Genomic DNA, 16,479 nt, shown 5'->3' with positions numbered 1-16,479 from the left:
GTCCCTACTTCTTGATACCTCCACCACACGCTTTACCAGTCCAGATGATGTGATTATGGTCAGGAGCACCGTTAGTTTTCTAACGCATACTCTGTTTTTCATGGAGGCCGGACAGTTTGATTGTGTTTTTATTAAACCAGAACACATTTGAGATTTTTTTGTTTTCTTCTGTTGGAGTGAACGACTAATGCATGTCCTCACAACACTCACCACTATAGTGACTGGGTGACTCCGAGTAATTTTCTACTTGCCCAACCTGTCAGTCTAAGTAATCTTGGTAAGGTTGAGGTTATGATGGATAAATACTCTCCAACAAACCACTGAGGTCTTTACAGCCCAGCTGGATTTATACTGAGGCTAAATAACTCACAGTTAAATGTTTGCACTGGATTTTATACAGAGTGCCATTTTATAGCACAGTCAAGTAACTATGTTATTTTCTGTTGTAAAAATTATATATCTATCAAAAATAACAAAAGAAATTTGACTTCACGTGATAGCCGCATGAAATTGGTATCTTTCTCTTAAAAAAGTTTTTCTGACGCTCTCTTTCAGGACGTAATCAAAACCAAGTTTCTCCGTGATGCTGTTTGCGATCGTTCTCGGAAGCGTTGGATCGGTTCCACCAGGTGTTTGCTAATTGCTACTGCGGCTAGTCTGATGGAGGCGTGTCGGGGAAAATTGTTGAGTGTCAAGGCGAGGCCCACCAGATTTACTTTCACAAGCGGAGGGGCTGTTCTGTGTGGCGGCAGCTCCAAGGTGGAGCTTTAACACAATACAAGCAAAGAGACTTCAGTTTGTCTTTGAATCAGAGTTCTCCGTTCAATGAGGCTTTTGATGAAAGTTTGATTTCTCTTCAAAACAGTGTCACAACTTCACTCATTTTAATCTTTCTCAAAGCTGTGTCTCTTAGGTTGTTTTGTTTTTTTAACTCCAGTTCAGCTCTTCCGGTATAAAAAAACAACTCTGAATAGAGGATAATTTCATCTCCATGTACGTAGTGTCTGCTTTCCTCTCTCTGTTATGTTTGAGGTTCAAGTGCCCAAATCTCTCTACATTTGTAAAGAACTGTTTGAGGATTAAAATCTGAATTAGGTTTTGGTTTGGGACAAATAGAGATAATCTGTCAGCATGTGTCTTTTAATTTGATTCTTATACAAACTGTCATTTTTAAGAAGCTTTTTTGTATTTGGTGGGACATTGTGTTGACAATTTTATCTTGGAGTGAGTCTTGTATAATTTATTTTTTATCCTGAGTGATCTCAGCAGTGGCTTTATTAGCTACATCTTGTGTAATGGATCTTATGTAAGCAGCTGTTCTTTCACTGGCCTCTTCTTTTATCATTTGTTTTTGTCTCCTTCCATTCTTTTCTCTATATCATTCTCCCATTCTCCATCAAATTTTATTTTACTTAGCTTCTTCAGTCTAGTTTACAAGAAAAAGTAGCTTTTTGCTCTGTTTGTTCCAGCTGAAGTTGGCTGATATACATGAGATAGTGTTGAAAAAAATGTGTGTCCTTGTGTAGATTATGTTAGTTAATGTTGTGTTTCTTTCATCATGGTACTTTTTCAAACGTATATGTGAAAGTGTTCACTCGAACACAAATGACACCTTTCTTGATGCAACACCTTTGTGATTGGTGGAACCACCTCGGCGCCGTTGCGGGATTAAAATGTCCTCACTGCTCCCACATGAACTTGTTTCCAATTTCAAGGCTTCCCAAGATTTTTCAGTCACAGTTTCAAAGCTGTTGAAAAGTTGCTTTGTATTATTCATTTCACCAGAGGTGAATCAGGACTAAGCACCGTCTCTGGACTCTTTCCTGGAAAGGCCCACTTCCCAGAATAATATCACCACTTGTGGTTGATCTGATATCTTTGCAGATCACAACATGCATGTTTACGTAAGAAAGAAAAAAAATCCTTCTGCGCACACCTCTTAATCTAGGTGATAAAACAAAACATTTGACTAATTAATGGAACACATTTGATGCATGTTATTTCTCCTTTAACAGCTTGTGAGCATTTATATTTTGTATATAGTCCCACTATATCTCACCTCAGAAATTGAAGGAGAGGATGGAGAGAGAAACACTCAGATAACATCAGTTTTTTAGTAGTAAACTAGATTATTAAAATTAGCAATTAGAAGAAGATGCTTAAAAGGCAGCCAAGCATGAAGCCAAGATGATTTAAACAAAATCATGAAATTAAAACCAGCTGATCCTGAAGCAAATCATACATCAGATTTCCATTATGTTTCATTGAAAAGTTTTACCTCTGGGACAAATTTAATTGTGGATTTCTCATACAATATCTATTCTCAACCCATATTTAAGTATATCAGAGCTACACAGAGTAGCAACCACACAGTGTGCAATATGGCTGTGTTATTTAACGGGTATTTTATTGCCTGTCATGAACAGAATAGCTTTGCTGTCTTTCCTTGGGCACATGAAGTTACATAAAGCTTCGTGGCAATGAGTCAAGCAGTTTCTGGCTGCTAACAAGCTCTACTGTATGTCTGCTAAAGTTTGCTGTGACCTACTTTGGCAAATCTGAAGTTTAGAGACAGCTTACTGTAAAAGTGTGTTTTTTTCCTAGTCTTGTTTTTTTCTTATCTGATTGAGTTTTCTACAGCTGACTTTTGCAGCAGCTTTTGTGCAGATATGAAAGAGTTTTTGAGTTGCTCTGTTGGGTTGACAATGTCTAATCTATTCAGATCGGTAAATAACACTGTGCGTTAAGGAAAACGTTTTAAAAAGGCTTCATCCCAGTTAGTCTGTCAGCACATAAATCAAAATCATACAATTGAAACGATGAAAAAAGTGACAAAACATCTCACAGCATTCTTGTAATGTGTGCTGTAACTCTCACTGTTACAGTAAGTTGTGCCATTAACTCAGCTGTGTCAGTCATAGTTAAAATAGAAATGCATAATATTAAATTGTTATTGTGGTAATAGACTTCAACCTCATCATTTTGTCTAGAAGATAGCTGAATCTTTAACTCCTTCATCTGAATAATTTGATGTAAAATTTCTAATAAATTCTATTTATTCAAAACACTTAGCTACTTTGTAATTCTATCCAAATGGGAAATAAACTCTACCACATCGATTAGATCCTCCTCAGCATTCAGACGGGATCTGGTTTCTATGGCTCTGCTCGCTATGCTTATCTCTTCCCCATCTGATCTCCACTGCACCCCACACACGCGCTTCACAACGCTCCCTCATCTCAGCAACACACAGATTCCTCAACTCGCCAGACATAAATAACGTGACCACAACTTGTTTGGTGTCATTTGTTCTTTTGTTTTAATTCTGTTTGTTAAGTTTTGCACACAAAACACTGTCTGATGGCATGTCCCACAATCACAAGGACGCATCATGTCGAGAACAGGTCCTAATGAAGGCTATCAGTTGTGCTGAACATGGAGCATTCAGGGAAACCGCTACGGAAATTTTTGCCAATGTCAATATCCGCTATGTATGTTGAGTTATGCCCAATAATAGATATCATGCTGTACTTGTTTCACTACACTTTTGAGACTGTGAGAAGATGACCACACCTTGTAAACTGCTTCAGTAAAGCATGCCCACAGTCTTGTGTTTTATCACATGACCGTACAAACACCACACGGCCATCCCTCTGTCCCTCCTGAAACACAAATGGCAGCAAGATGGAAATAAACATTGGTTGTTAATATCAGCTCAGTTTTACTTTTCAAACCGATACTGATATGTAAAAAAAAAATCGACTGATATGCCGAAATATCATGCATCCCTGACAAATAACTCTTTTTAGCAGTAACACAAAGTTTGGGTGAAATGGCATATGGTCATAAACTCATGTTTTTTCCTGCATGTTTTCCTTTATTTCTCCAGTCTGAGTTCTTCTTCACATAAAGAAGCAAAACTTTGCTTTTACCAAGGCACACACCTTGGTAAAAGCTACTTTAATATGTGTTGCCCTCATTTCATTGTTAGCAGTAGGTCAGAGAAAATCCAATGAGTGAGGCAAGTGTGATTTTCTTTTACAGAAAGGTGAAGCTTTCAAAGGATCCTTAAACTCTTGAAAGCTCTCTGCCTTGCTCTTTATGTTTCTTCCTGGCATGTTTTGCTTTTTCTGTCTGCTCTCCAGCAGCGCCTTCAATCAGTGGGTCATCTTGACCTTTTCCCCCCTCCTTCTGAAGTGATCTTTAAAATGTTTCTCCAACTCGGTTTTTCTCTTTGTGTATTCAGGAAATGTGGTGTGTATCTGGAGAATAAGTTAAAGAAGACGCCTTTCAATACAAATACAGATCCATACACTTTTCTTTAGGGTTCTGAAATGATGTGTTGGAGTTGATGAGTACAGTCCTTATGTTTTGGTTTATGTAAATTTGCTACCTCACATAAACCATCTCACTTGTTAAAAAGCTTCAGACATATGGATCATGAGTTTCAGTCTGCACTTTTCCAGAGAAAATCTGAGGATAAAGAGAGAGAGATATGGCAGCTGGGTTTTTAACCTTGGACTGGTCCGACAGGCTTCATGCCACATGCATGATCACATGAGTTCAGCTGGTCATGACTGCACTCCAAATGAAATGCCTGTCCATACGTCGAAAGCCTGTTGCCATTATAACCTTTAAACTTTGGTACAACTTCCTATAAAACTTAGTTTATTTTCAGTTTACTGTAACTTTTTGATCGTCTAATCAGTTCTAGATGTGTTTTTTGTTCTACATATAAGTACAACATTGAGCTAGATTTCTTATGATCTGGAAGCTTGTTAACAATTGAATCTTGGAAAAAGCAGAGCCAGAGTCTCTGGACTAGAAATGGACCATTTACCAGTATCTTGGTGTACCAGTTTTAACAGTTAGCATTAGCAAAATCACTAATCATTAACCGTTCCTACAAGTTTTAAGCTTCTCCAGTCTACGGATGATAGAGTATATTTCTTCGTATATTCCCAAATATCAGATGAATTGTCAATACATTGAAGAATAAAAAAAGAAACAGTACAACTTCAACCAATTCTCAAGTGGTTGAATTCAGTAATTGTAGGCTAAACAAAATAACTAGCAACTGAATTGTGATTTGATGTGGAAACCCAAACAAGAGAAAAATGAAGTATAGCTACACAGACCAACTCTTGGCTGTATTTTCTAAATTATAGGCAATAAAACATAAATGTAACATTTAAAATGTGTCACCCATTGCTTTTATTCAGGTAACACTGTTTTAATTTGGGCTAACAGTAGCATGTCTGACTGCTGCCATCCTTGTGTGTTTCAGGCGCATGCAGCGTGGCCATGCTGAGAGAGCAGCCGCCGTGGGGCTAGGATGTCTGACGATGAAGAGGAACAGCTGAACGAGAGGAAGAGCGACAGAGAGATTTGCTTCACCAGTGATGACAGTAGAGATTATGGAAGTGATGAAGAAAGGTTTCATGGTGAGTTAGTATGATACATTAATCTGATCTCATCTTATGTGTCCACTGTCCATAAGTGTACTCACAACTAAGTAAGAGGGACGAATAAATTAACTGAGAGCTACGTTTTCAGGTGGATCAGAGTTTGCTGTTTTGGTCTCCATCAGAGTTCAGTTGGTCAGTCACACCTCCCAAACGAACCTGACTTTCTAGGCAGACTAGAGTTTGATTAAACAGGGCTGGTGTGAATGCACCCTAAGTCTTCGTGGCATTAATGATTTAGGAGGTTTAATAGCTCTTGTTTGCAGACTGTGGAGACCTTTGGGCCTCTGATCACTATGAGTCACTATTAGATAACCCTTTTTAATTTACAGATTACTTATATTTTTCCACCCAGGCTGAACAGACCTGTGAACATCTCAAGTACTCCTAGCAAACCTCCTGTTTCTCACTGTCCTCTCTCCCTCTCACATGCAAACCGAGCAGCATGCAGGCTCACACACAGAGGCCGTACATGTCGTCCTAATTACATCTTACAGCAGTATTCTGCAACATGTCAAGTTGCTTTGGTGGACGCTGCAGAATTTCACTGACCCTGAAACTGTCTTACTTTATGAGAAGGAGAGACGTGATCGTGATTATAAGGAAGCATTAATAATCAAGTTTTTCCATTTCGATGTTTGGGCTTACAAAGCATTTCTATCACACTTTGTATAATTGTCCCAGTCCAAGAGCAGAAATGTGTAACAGATATATTTTCTAGTTTATGTCTACCAATTTCTGAATATAACCAGCAAAGGAATGTGACTTCAGCTAAAAGAACTGTCTTCATTGTGAAACATTGTGGTGGCAGCAATATGCTGTTTGGAGGTTCATCCACAGAAAGACCAGAGAAGTTAGTCAGATTTGATGGAAATACGGAAGGAGCTAAATGCAGAAGAAAACCAGTTATTTGCTGAAAATGACTTGAAACTGGGAAAGGCTCACCTTCCAGAAGACAACAACAACAGAGTTCGACTATTTTAAAAAGGCCGACATCCAACAGTTTGATCTAAAATGCCGAATTTCCGTATAACTTCCTGTTTAGGCTTGTTTGTATTTTGTTCCCTTCAACCAACAAGCCTGTTCAGAGGACGTCTTATGGGGTTTCCTCAGTGTGTGTCGAAAGAGGAGGATCTACATGCTCATCTTCCTTGCTTTGCAAGTCTATTTTACTCCGGTGACATCATCCGCCCCCCGCAGTCTCCTTCGTCTGTCCCATGGTTGCTACGACAACGGTCACCAGGATGCCAACCCCCTCCATGGCAGTAACTTCCTCCTGGTTAAATGTCCCCATTTCTATCTTTTATCCCAGGTTTTATTCTTTTATTCACCTTTAAACATGGGGTTCTCCTAACCCATCATCATAAATTTGTCTTCATGCTCTCAATGATTGCTTTGCTTTTTTTTTTTTATCGCTAAACTTAACTTGCTGGGATTTCCAACTCTTCTACTGTCCCTCAGTTTTATCTTTTTTTAATTTGTATGCAAACATTATTAACAAAAAAAGGATTACAATTGAGAAAGTGTAGTTTATGCAAACCTAAGAAGTTAAAACTACTGGGATAAAATGTTACATCCTTACACAAAATTGCTAAAACACCTCACTACGGATTATTTCTGTATGACTTCATTGTTCTCTGCAGCATTTCTATAAAACACACTGAGTTTTAAATAAAACAACAACAACAAAACCCCATCAGTTTTTAAGTTCAATGAATATGTTTTCTCCACAGAGATGTGGGTTGTCATGGTTATTACACAATTAAACAGCTGTAAATACCCACAGGTTAGGGCCATTGTCTTCCTACAAAGTTGCATGCAATATGAAATGGTCTTGAATAAGTTTCAAGGATGTCTGAAGGTCTTCAACTATATATATATATATATATATATATATATATATATATTTTTTTTTTTATCATCGTTTGGACTGCCTATTTTTCTTCATTATCTTATTGGAGTAGTATAAGGCACATGCTTACCTGATATTTATTTGAAAAAGCTGTTTGACTGCAGAAAATTTAAAAAATTTGAAAGACTCTGACATGGACCAGATAATATCTTTCACATAAGGAAGATTTTCAGAACAGATTTCACATTTTTATGACATCTTACATAGTTTTCAGGGTTAGTTTTGTGTTTGCATTAAAAATCCCATTCTTTTGTCAGTATATCAGAAGTTTTCTCTGGATTTGTATTTGTACAGGTCAAAGTTTTAAGTTATTTGGTTTTCTTCCAACTCTCCCTCTTTATTTTTTTCATTATTTCTGAACTACTGAACAAAATTTAAATCCTTAAATAACCGGGGAAATTACCATGGTGTGCTCGTTCGGATTGGAAATTTGTTAACACATTTAACAAATTTAAATGTGTTAAATTTTAAATTCTCCAATTTAAAATGTGCAGAATGTATGCATTTTAAATTGGAGAGAAAATATAGTTTAAATGAGGTAAACAGAAGAATCAACAACAGCAAGTTAGGAAGTCTGTTGTGAAGACGGTCTGGGAATGACAGAACCACTGCTGATATATTACCCAATAAAATAGTTTATTGCCTACCAAAGTGTTTTTGTTATTTTAAAATCTTATTACTTTTGTTTCAATGTACCACTCGGTGCAAAGGAAGCACTTTACACTAGAGGGAATAAATTCTAACAAAAAAAATGCAAGCAGTGCATAAAGTACAAAGAATTCATGCAAACTCTAAGCTTGTCACAACTGGGCAGCACTGAACCTGTGACTTATAAGTGAGGCCATTTGTAAAAAAAAAAAAAAAGTGACATTGAGAAATGGACTTGGCATGGGGCTTCTAAAATAAAATTGCCCTGCAAACTGCAACTTGATGCTGCTGTAATACTGGGTCAGGTGGATGTGTCTGCAAAAGAACACATCAGAGTGTGTGCAGCCTGTTGTTGTCTCTGCACAGTTCAGGTTGTGGTGAGGTCTTGTGTCTCTGCACATGCACGCATTGACTCCAGAGAGGAGGACAGTAATAGTCTGTTAATTAGCCTGTTGCTCCCCTGCCTGTGTTGTGTGGGCGTCGCTAAGCCCAGCACATTCACGTTCACTCGAGCTGAAGAAAACAACTAAACATGTTTCCTCCCACGAATGCTAGCGACACCCGGTTGTTTATTAATCTGCGAAATGCATCAACTTGTCAGCTTTAGTTGAAAGTTTGCAAGCTGCTTCAACAGGAAGTTATCCTTATAAAGCAGCTTAGGTCAGCAGGTGATATTAAGCTAACTTCTCAAGTCGTCGTTAACTGCTTTATGCATCTTCTCCCCATGTTTTCAGCAATCTAATTAAAAAAAATAAAAAATAGGACTCTGATGGTCTACACCATCGGCGAGCAAAGGTTATCATGTGAACTAGATGAGGATTTAGGAACCCCTAACAGATCTTATTATTTCACCGAATGTCTTGAGTTCGCTCCATTTTCAAGCGTGATCTCTACCTATGAATCTACCCACGACTTACCTCTGGAGATCTGTTCTGTCTTCAGCACAGACATCAAATAACTCGCTGCACAGTGGCGCTCCTGGTGTGTTTTTCCTGAGATTTTTCTGCCAGCCGTTGCCGCATCACACCTGCGGTGAAAACTTGCTCTTTCTTCTGTCAGTTGACGGTTCTCACTATCTTGCTTGATGGCTCAAAGGAGAGTAAGCGGCAAGTTGACTTTAACATCCCTTACTGCTTCTGTCTTTTCAGAAATCACTCACAGATGGTCTGATACTTGTTAGATCCGGACCATACATCTACACATCTCTGCCAAATTCAAGGTTTTTATGACAAACACATTAAATTATTCGCAGTTCATCCGAAAAATATATAATGCTGTTATAAATATTTAAAAAATACAAACTTAAACACATCCTAACAAGCTTTAAGCCAATGCTTTTCTAAAATACCTTAGTTAAAAACAGTCTGTCAGCATCTTCCTTACAGAAGTTCTCCCAACCACACAAAATGGGATGCATGAAAAGCAACACACATACTTCAAACATCAGATGGGATTTGAAGTTTCACATGAGATTTTGATACAAAATACATGGCGGGAGAGGAAACTTAAAATAAAGTTAAGTTTCTTTTATGAATAGATTCAGTTAGGATTCGTGATGCCGAATTAAATAGTACATTTCTAATTTTCTGTAGTTTTCTATGGCAGTTTTGCACGTCCACGTTCGCATGTCCGCAAACATATTAAAAATCTTCCTGAGCTTTTACTACCACTGTGAAGGCTGGTTGCCTCTATGCTCCAGCTCTTCACGTTCTCCACTGACAAGGATTTGGGTTGTTCCTACTGTATACATCCCTTCTCATATTCTATCTCTGCGTGAGTATATTTGCTGTTATTATCTGTCACTTTGCTGCTGTTGCACAGAAATTACCCACTTTGTGGGACATTGAAGGACATTTCTGCTCTATTCTATTCAAATGCATGTTGGATCCATTATGAACAGATCAAGAAAGGACAGAGTTTAATCTGAAATGGGATATTGTCAACAATTCACCGCAAATTTCTGAAAATAAATCAAGAAAATCATAGTTGCTACTCGTGATCTTGCTATATAACGCGTTTTAATCTGCAGATCACACATTTATTATGGCATTAGAATGTATCGCTAAGATCCGGTTCCTCGAAGTCTGCTGGGCCTAGATGGTGAATCATAACATTTCATAACATCATTAGTTTATGTTGATGTGTATGAGTGACCTGATTAAGGGCTGCACAGAGTGAAGTGTAGGAGGTGACACAGTAACACCAGCTGGTCCACATACTGACACACCAGACTGCCAGATAACTTGGTGTGTGTGTGTGTGTGTGTGTGTGTGTGTGTGTGTGTGTGTGCGCGTGTGTGCGTGCGTGCGTGCCTATGTGTGGGGCTCTTGGAGCCGAATCTTGGATGTACAGAGATCAGGTAACAGGCTGACGTCATGTCAGGCCGATAATGAGCTCCAGTAACTCGTCAGCACAACCACCTGTCATCGTTGTGCTCAGTCATGTTCAGTCATATTCTGTTTGTGATGGTTTGCTTCAGCGTTTGTTTTTCTTATCCCAGAAGATAACTGTTAAAAAACAGCTGTTTTGTCGTCTTCTGATATTTCCTGATAACTTTTTTAAATTGTCTAAAGATGTTTTTTTTTTCAACAAATGGAAATGCCTCATGTATTAACAATCGTAGTGAAGGTCAGTAGTTGGGCTTCTCGTTCCTGGTCCCGCCGTCCTTCATGTTTGAGAAGAGTTCCTGTTCCAACATGCATCAGAAATGATTGAATTACCTTCTCTGCAGGCCACTAAGTTCACCCTGTTGAACCAGGTGTGTGGAAGGGGAATGAGTTCGGAAGAACCAGGGTCGATAAACAGAGTCAGCGGACCTGGACACGGTTTGGGAAAATGCTTTCACTGCTGTGTTTATTGAAGAAGCAAAGCTTCGTTTTTTAGCTTTTAAAAAATAACGACAGAAAAGATCTCGTTTTATTGCTGAATTTATGTAATTCCTGGTTATGACTAAATGAAAATAATAGCGCTGTTTGCTCCGTACTATTGTAAATCTGCTCACATGACAGGGGATTTTTAGTGCTAATTACTTATCACTTTTTAATTTACAAAAGGACAGTGTTTGTCCTTGATTGAATAATTTTACGAAAGAACTGCAAAAGGTTTTAGTGAAAGAGAGAAATATTTTTGTATAAATAAATCAAGTGCAAGTGTTCTGGAGAAAGTTCTGATCACACTTGTTTTGCTCAAGATTGAAATGTTTTTTGTATTTTTTTTTTTCTTCAGCCAGTTATTTATAGGATTTCTAAAAGCAAAGTGTAGAACAGTGAACCTTTACTTTGCCCTGATACTGTACCGAAATAACACAGCAATTATTCAAAAATCAAACAAAATGAGCAATTTAGTGAACTTCAACAATCTCTTGAACTTTTACTTTACAAAAACATTTTCAAAAAACTAAACAACTAAATAATATCAATAAGGAAATGAATAAGCCTAATGAATAATGAATTACCCAGTTTTGAACTGTGGGAACTGTCGCTGCTTCTTACAACCTCAGGTTTGTCCTTTAATTCCTGCTTCATCCAGCTGCTTTGTTTGTGTCTGAGAAATCCAAGACTCACTCAAAGGAAACTTTCTGGGTGTAGTAATGACCAATAGTTTGTTGGCCAAATAAGATGATCTCATCGTCATCACCTGCACCATTTAGAAATGTATTCCTACTGTAAACAGCAGAGTCTGCTGTGTCAGGAAGTAGAATCTCTTGAAGGTGTCCTGTCATTGTCATTGTTTTTACTTTGTGTTGTTTAAAGAGTAAGTTATAAGACAAAGACTCCAAAGCATGTTGTTGAACTATTACTATTCAGTAGTACTAGTTTCTCACTGATGTCCACGGATAATGGCCTGCTCATTAGGGTAGGAATAGAAAACCATGGATTTGTTGGTAGCTTCTTTTACTGAAATACGGTGGCACATTGCAGCTAGTTCATCTGAAATATAATTTACTCCAATTTTTTGCGTGTTCTCCAACACTGAGGCTTTTTGTGCATATGCTGAGTAGCTATCAATAAAGGCAACAAAATTCTGGTGTAAAAGAAATCTGAGCTCAGACTTTGATTAATTTGATTCTTAAAATAGTCTGTAAATCATACATATACGGCAAAAAATAATTTCAGAAACTCATATACAGCTTGATTTGGCTCTGTAGGAATGCCTTTTATTTTGTTTTTACCTTTGATATTTTACTATGTGTGGAAAACCAGTGAACATTTAACTTTATTTTAGAGGCATGAATTGAGAGAAAAGTGCAAATCTGACAACATATTTGCATATTTGTGGTGTAAAAACATCTTCATGGATAAAAACAGCACAAGTTTTATTCTAAAGTGTCATTAAACATTTAAGCTCTGCAGGTTGTGCAGTGACAAAAGTCCTTTTCTCGATATCTTTAGAGACGAAGCCCAGTTCATTTTTATAAAAGTAAAGTGTCAGTTGCACAGCAAGAAGAGTCTTTGCACAAGAAGCAGGATTTTAATGCATTTGTCAGCTGGTAACAACAAAATGTTGGTAACTGAGGGATCAGATCACTATGTTACTCTTTTCCAAAATTAAAACCTGTTTACATTTGGTCTTTTTCAAAAATGTCAAAGAAACCTTCACATTTATAACCAAATTTGTGCTAATTTTGAACAATGTTGTGTGCAATGTTCACGTTTTATAGATCTAACGTTAGAGATGATCACATTTCATCCAGATTGTATTGAATAAACTTTTGAATGGAGCTTCCAGTTTTTGCCTCCTTGCACAAGTGAGTCGTATCAAAAAGTCCCACTATGTGAAATTTATACGAGGATGCTGACGCTTATTTTTTTCAATAATCAGTTTTGTCCTTGGCGTAAAACAAGTTGCACTAATGTAATCTGATTTTGCATGTTTGCAGTCTAAAGTCATTTATACTAGAACAAAAAGTCTCACTTCAAAGTCTTTTAGGTTCTTAGCTTGCACTAACAAATGAATCAAGTGAAGGAGAACCATAAAACTTCTGTGTATTTTTTTTTTTTTCCATCAGGGCACAAGTAACAAATTAGTGCAATAAATAAGGATTTTGGATGTATTTAAATAAGGATTTTGGATGTATTTCTTAAATCTGATCAATTTATTTATTTACCATATTTTTGATTTTACTGCATGGAAAATTTCCTCAAGTGTTTTTTATGCATTTTTTGAAAAAAAAAATACACAGAATTTGTTTTTCCTCCATTCTGCTTCAATATTAACAATTGTTTGTTAATATTGAAATAATATTAGATTTAATTGAATCTTTTGTGATGTAATTCTCTGACTTTGACTGAACCAACTTCTTTGTGCTCTGCAGCTGAAATGCCATCTCCCTACAGCTCTCTGTTGTCTCACTCTATTGGTCACTTTCGGTTATGTAAACAGAGAAATGTGAGCCCTCCCTCCTCACAGGAGGCGTGGTGAAATAGCAAAACTGTGGTAGTGTGGCAAAGGTGACTGAGCTTGTATGCGTGAATTTTTATGTTACCAGGCAGACTTTGCGGTCTTTGCTGCTGCTGTCAGCTCTCCTCTTCCCCCCTCCTCACCATTTCTCTCTGCTGACCCTCCCCCACTCACAGTGATGTGGGTTGAAGAGTGAAGTCATGTGATCCTTTTACATCCCATCCTCCCTGTACACATGTGAATGATAATCCAAGGGTCTTGGGGGTATACACATATCAAGTCTCTCTCATTCTAAGATTGTTTGTGTTCCTCTGTTTTATTCCTTTAAACGTGATTTCTTCCACCTTTTCCTGCCTTGCATTTTGTCATTAATCCTCCTGTTAAAACTCCTTAACTGTCACGAGGACATCGGTGTCCTAATGGAGTGATTACGTAACAGGTAGGGGTTTTAGGGGTTAATCTCTGCATGTGCAGGAAAAACCAAGAGCCAAAGGGTTCAATGACCCACCCTGTAAGTTTGCTGCTCACCCTGCAGGGTAATTATTTTATGCATAATATATTTTAAGAATAAATAGGTCTTTATTTCCAGAAATAAAAGAGTCCACAGCATTAAAAAAATAATAATAAGGCAAAAAATAAATCATCAAGTGAAAAGGACAAACGCGTCCATCACAAAGCAGACAGTTATTGCAATATTTAAAAAAGCTCGAGGTATGTATTGTGTCGCTCTATGTCTTACTATTGTTTGACACATTCACACGGCACATAAATTTATAAATGTAGTTCCTCGGTGAAGCATGAGCAGTTGGGATGTTCCGCATAACAAACATTTAATTTGCAGATGTGATTCTTGGAAGTTGAAAATGGGATAAATACATTGTGATGCTACGTCCGTTACTTATTCACTCATAAGCTACGTTTACATGAGACTGCTGTCTGGAAACTGTTGGTAATTTCAGATGCTGACCAGGGAAAAGTTCCATGTTTAGATGAAATCACCAGGACATCTTGAATCTGCTGTAGTTGTCATGCCAGGCCACTACATAGTGCTGTGAGATTAGCACTATGTTAAAATGTGCATATGCTTTTGGCCCTTAGGACTCCCTGATACTCATGAATACTGTGCGTATTTAGTGAGCTGTGCAAACACCTCACAGACTGGCTGGTTGAGACTTCATAGTCTAGCATACCGATATCTTCCTTCATTTCCGACAATCAGAAGTGATACTGGCAATTTTTATGAGCTAGTTGGGTGCAAAGCCTCGTTTCTTTTCCACCAGGCCACCTGTTAGTGTTGCACAGTAGCAGTCTGGGTGATTCTCAGCCTTATCAACTCAGTGTCATATATATGTCTGCATTTAGTCCACGTGGATCTTTTGCAGGGTATGTTGGACCTTTAGTCTGCACCTCACCAACTTCCACCTCATTTAGAAAAAAAGTTACCTGAATCCAGTGAACCAAGATCTCATGTAAAACACACACATATTCCTTATCAGAGGAAGTTAAGTAGCACATCCAGTATGAAGTTGTCTGCAATTGTTTTTGTTGTTATCTACCACTGCAGATAATAACAAACCTTGCAGCCTTGCATTCTGTCCATTTGTGCCTTCACACCAGTGAAGTACTTCACATCTCCCCCGGGTGGATCACTCTGAGGCCTGGCTTCAAAAAGTGCCAGTGTCAGAGAATCTTCTGAGATACTTTCCTGTAGTTGGTCCCATAAGACTTTCCCTGTAAAAATGTTCTGGAGTCGCTCATGCCATCTTGAAAGACAGTCTCTTCGTACAACAAAGTAAAATAGTAGTGTTTTTTTTGTTTGTTTTTTTTAAAGCCGTCCACTTTTTCTCACGTTGATCAAGGCTTTTTTATGAATAGGGTTTTGACATTTATGTGGTACATAAGTTTGCAGTAAATGTGGTGTTTATGATGTGTTTATTACAGTTTATGATGTGTTATACTGTCTTCTGAAGCCAAAAGCTAATTTTCCAATAGCTGGGCTGACCACAAAAGTGGTCTGCTCCTGTTGCTCAATCTTCCTTTGTGTCTTTTCTCTGTGTTACTCTTTACTGATTCCTTCTTGCTATGTACTTGTTGTTTTGTGTTTGCCTAGTCAGAATAGTTCTAAACTCCAGTGTCTGTATTAGTGTTGTTGCTGACCTTCATGACCACATTGCACTCATCTTCTGACGACTTCAACTTCAACCTCAAATAAATCTTCTCTAACTGATTTTTATAAAACAACAACAAGTTCCCTGTATGGTAATGGCCTCCAGAGTCACCAGATCTCAATCCAACAGAGCACATTTTGGATTTAATGAATTGGGAATTAAAGATTTGCACTGTAGATATTCACCCAACAAACCTGCAGGACCTGTGACATGCTGTCTTATTTCAGTATATACCAGCAGTCTCAAACTGCCTTTCTTTAAGGCCAGAGTTGTGTCTCTTGCCCTACCTGCTTGAAATAAGTGGTGAAACTGCCTCACTAGGGTGCAGTCAGGCTCTACAGAGCTGTACTGATGAGTTAATATTGGAGCCAGGTGTGCTGAAGCAGAAAGACATCTAAAGGTCACTTGAGGACTAGAGCTTGAGACCACTGGTAAAGACCCACATCTCTGACGAATGTTTCCAACACCTCTGCCACAGAAATATGTGTTCCAAATTGGTATTATACTTAAGGAAGTGGCCATTAAATGTTTGTTTCTTGACTGCAGATGTTTTCTCCTCCTTCACTTTAAAGTCTTTCCTTCCGAACCCTTCGTACATCTGTAAAACATTTCATATGTGATTGGTAGGCCTGTCACAATAACAAATTTTGCCGAGCAATTATCTAAAAAATTATTGCGATAAACGATAATATTGTTTCAAGACCTTTTGACACTGATTTAATGGAAATGACTAATAATGCATGTGATTTCCTGCCATAGGTAGATACACTTTATTTTCAAAAGAACACATAACACTGGAACTGATAAACTAAATAAACAAAACAACCAAAAGCAAAAATAAAATGGATTCTCAGTCTCCATTAACAAAAAACGTACTTGAATAAAA

At 37.8% G+C, this 16,479-nt stretch overlaps 1 protein-coding gene across 2 annotated transcripts in view; it reads left to right on the top strand.

Annotated features, from left to right (window-relative positions):
- LOC103154006 (helicase ARIP4-like) overlaps positions 1-16,479 on the top strand; it is a 59,215-nt gene that overhangs the window by 5,102 nt on the left and 37,634 nt on the right. For both annotated transcript variants that reach the window (XM_007575133.2, XM_007575134.2), the window contains exon 2: positions 5,288-5,444. In XM_007575133.2, the coding sequence (XP_007575195.1) occupies positions 5,336-5,444 (109 nt within the window). In that variant the 5' untranslated portion in view covers positions 5,288-5,335. The remainder of the gene's footprint in view (positions 1-5,287; positions 5,445-16,479) is intronic.

This window comes from Poecilia formosa, unplaced genomic scaffold (assembly GCF_000485575.1).
Source record: "Poecilia formosa unplaced genomic scaffold, Poecilia_formosa-5.1.2 Scaffold370, whole genome shotgun sequence".
Lineage (NCBI taxonomy): Eukaryota > Metazoa > Chordata > Actinopteri > Cyprinodontiformes > Poeciliidae > Poecilia > Poecilia formosa.
This window is presented reverse-complemented; position numbering and strand designations above follow the sequence as displayed.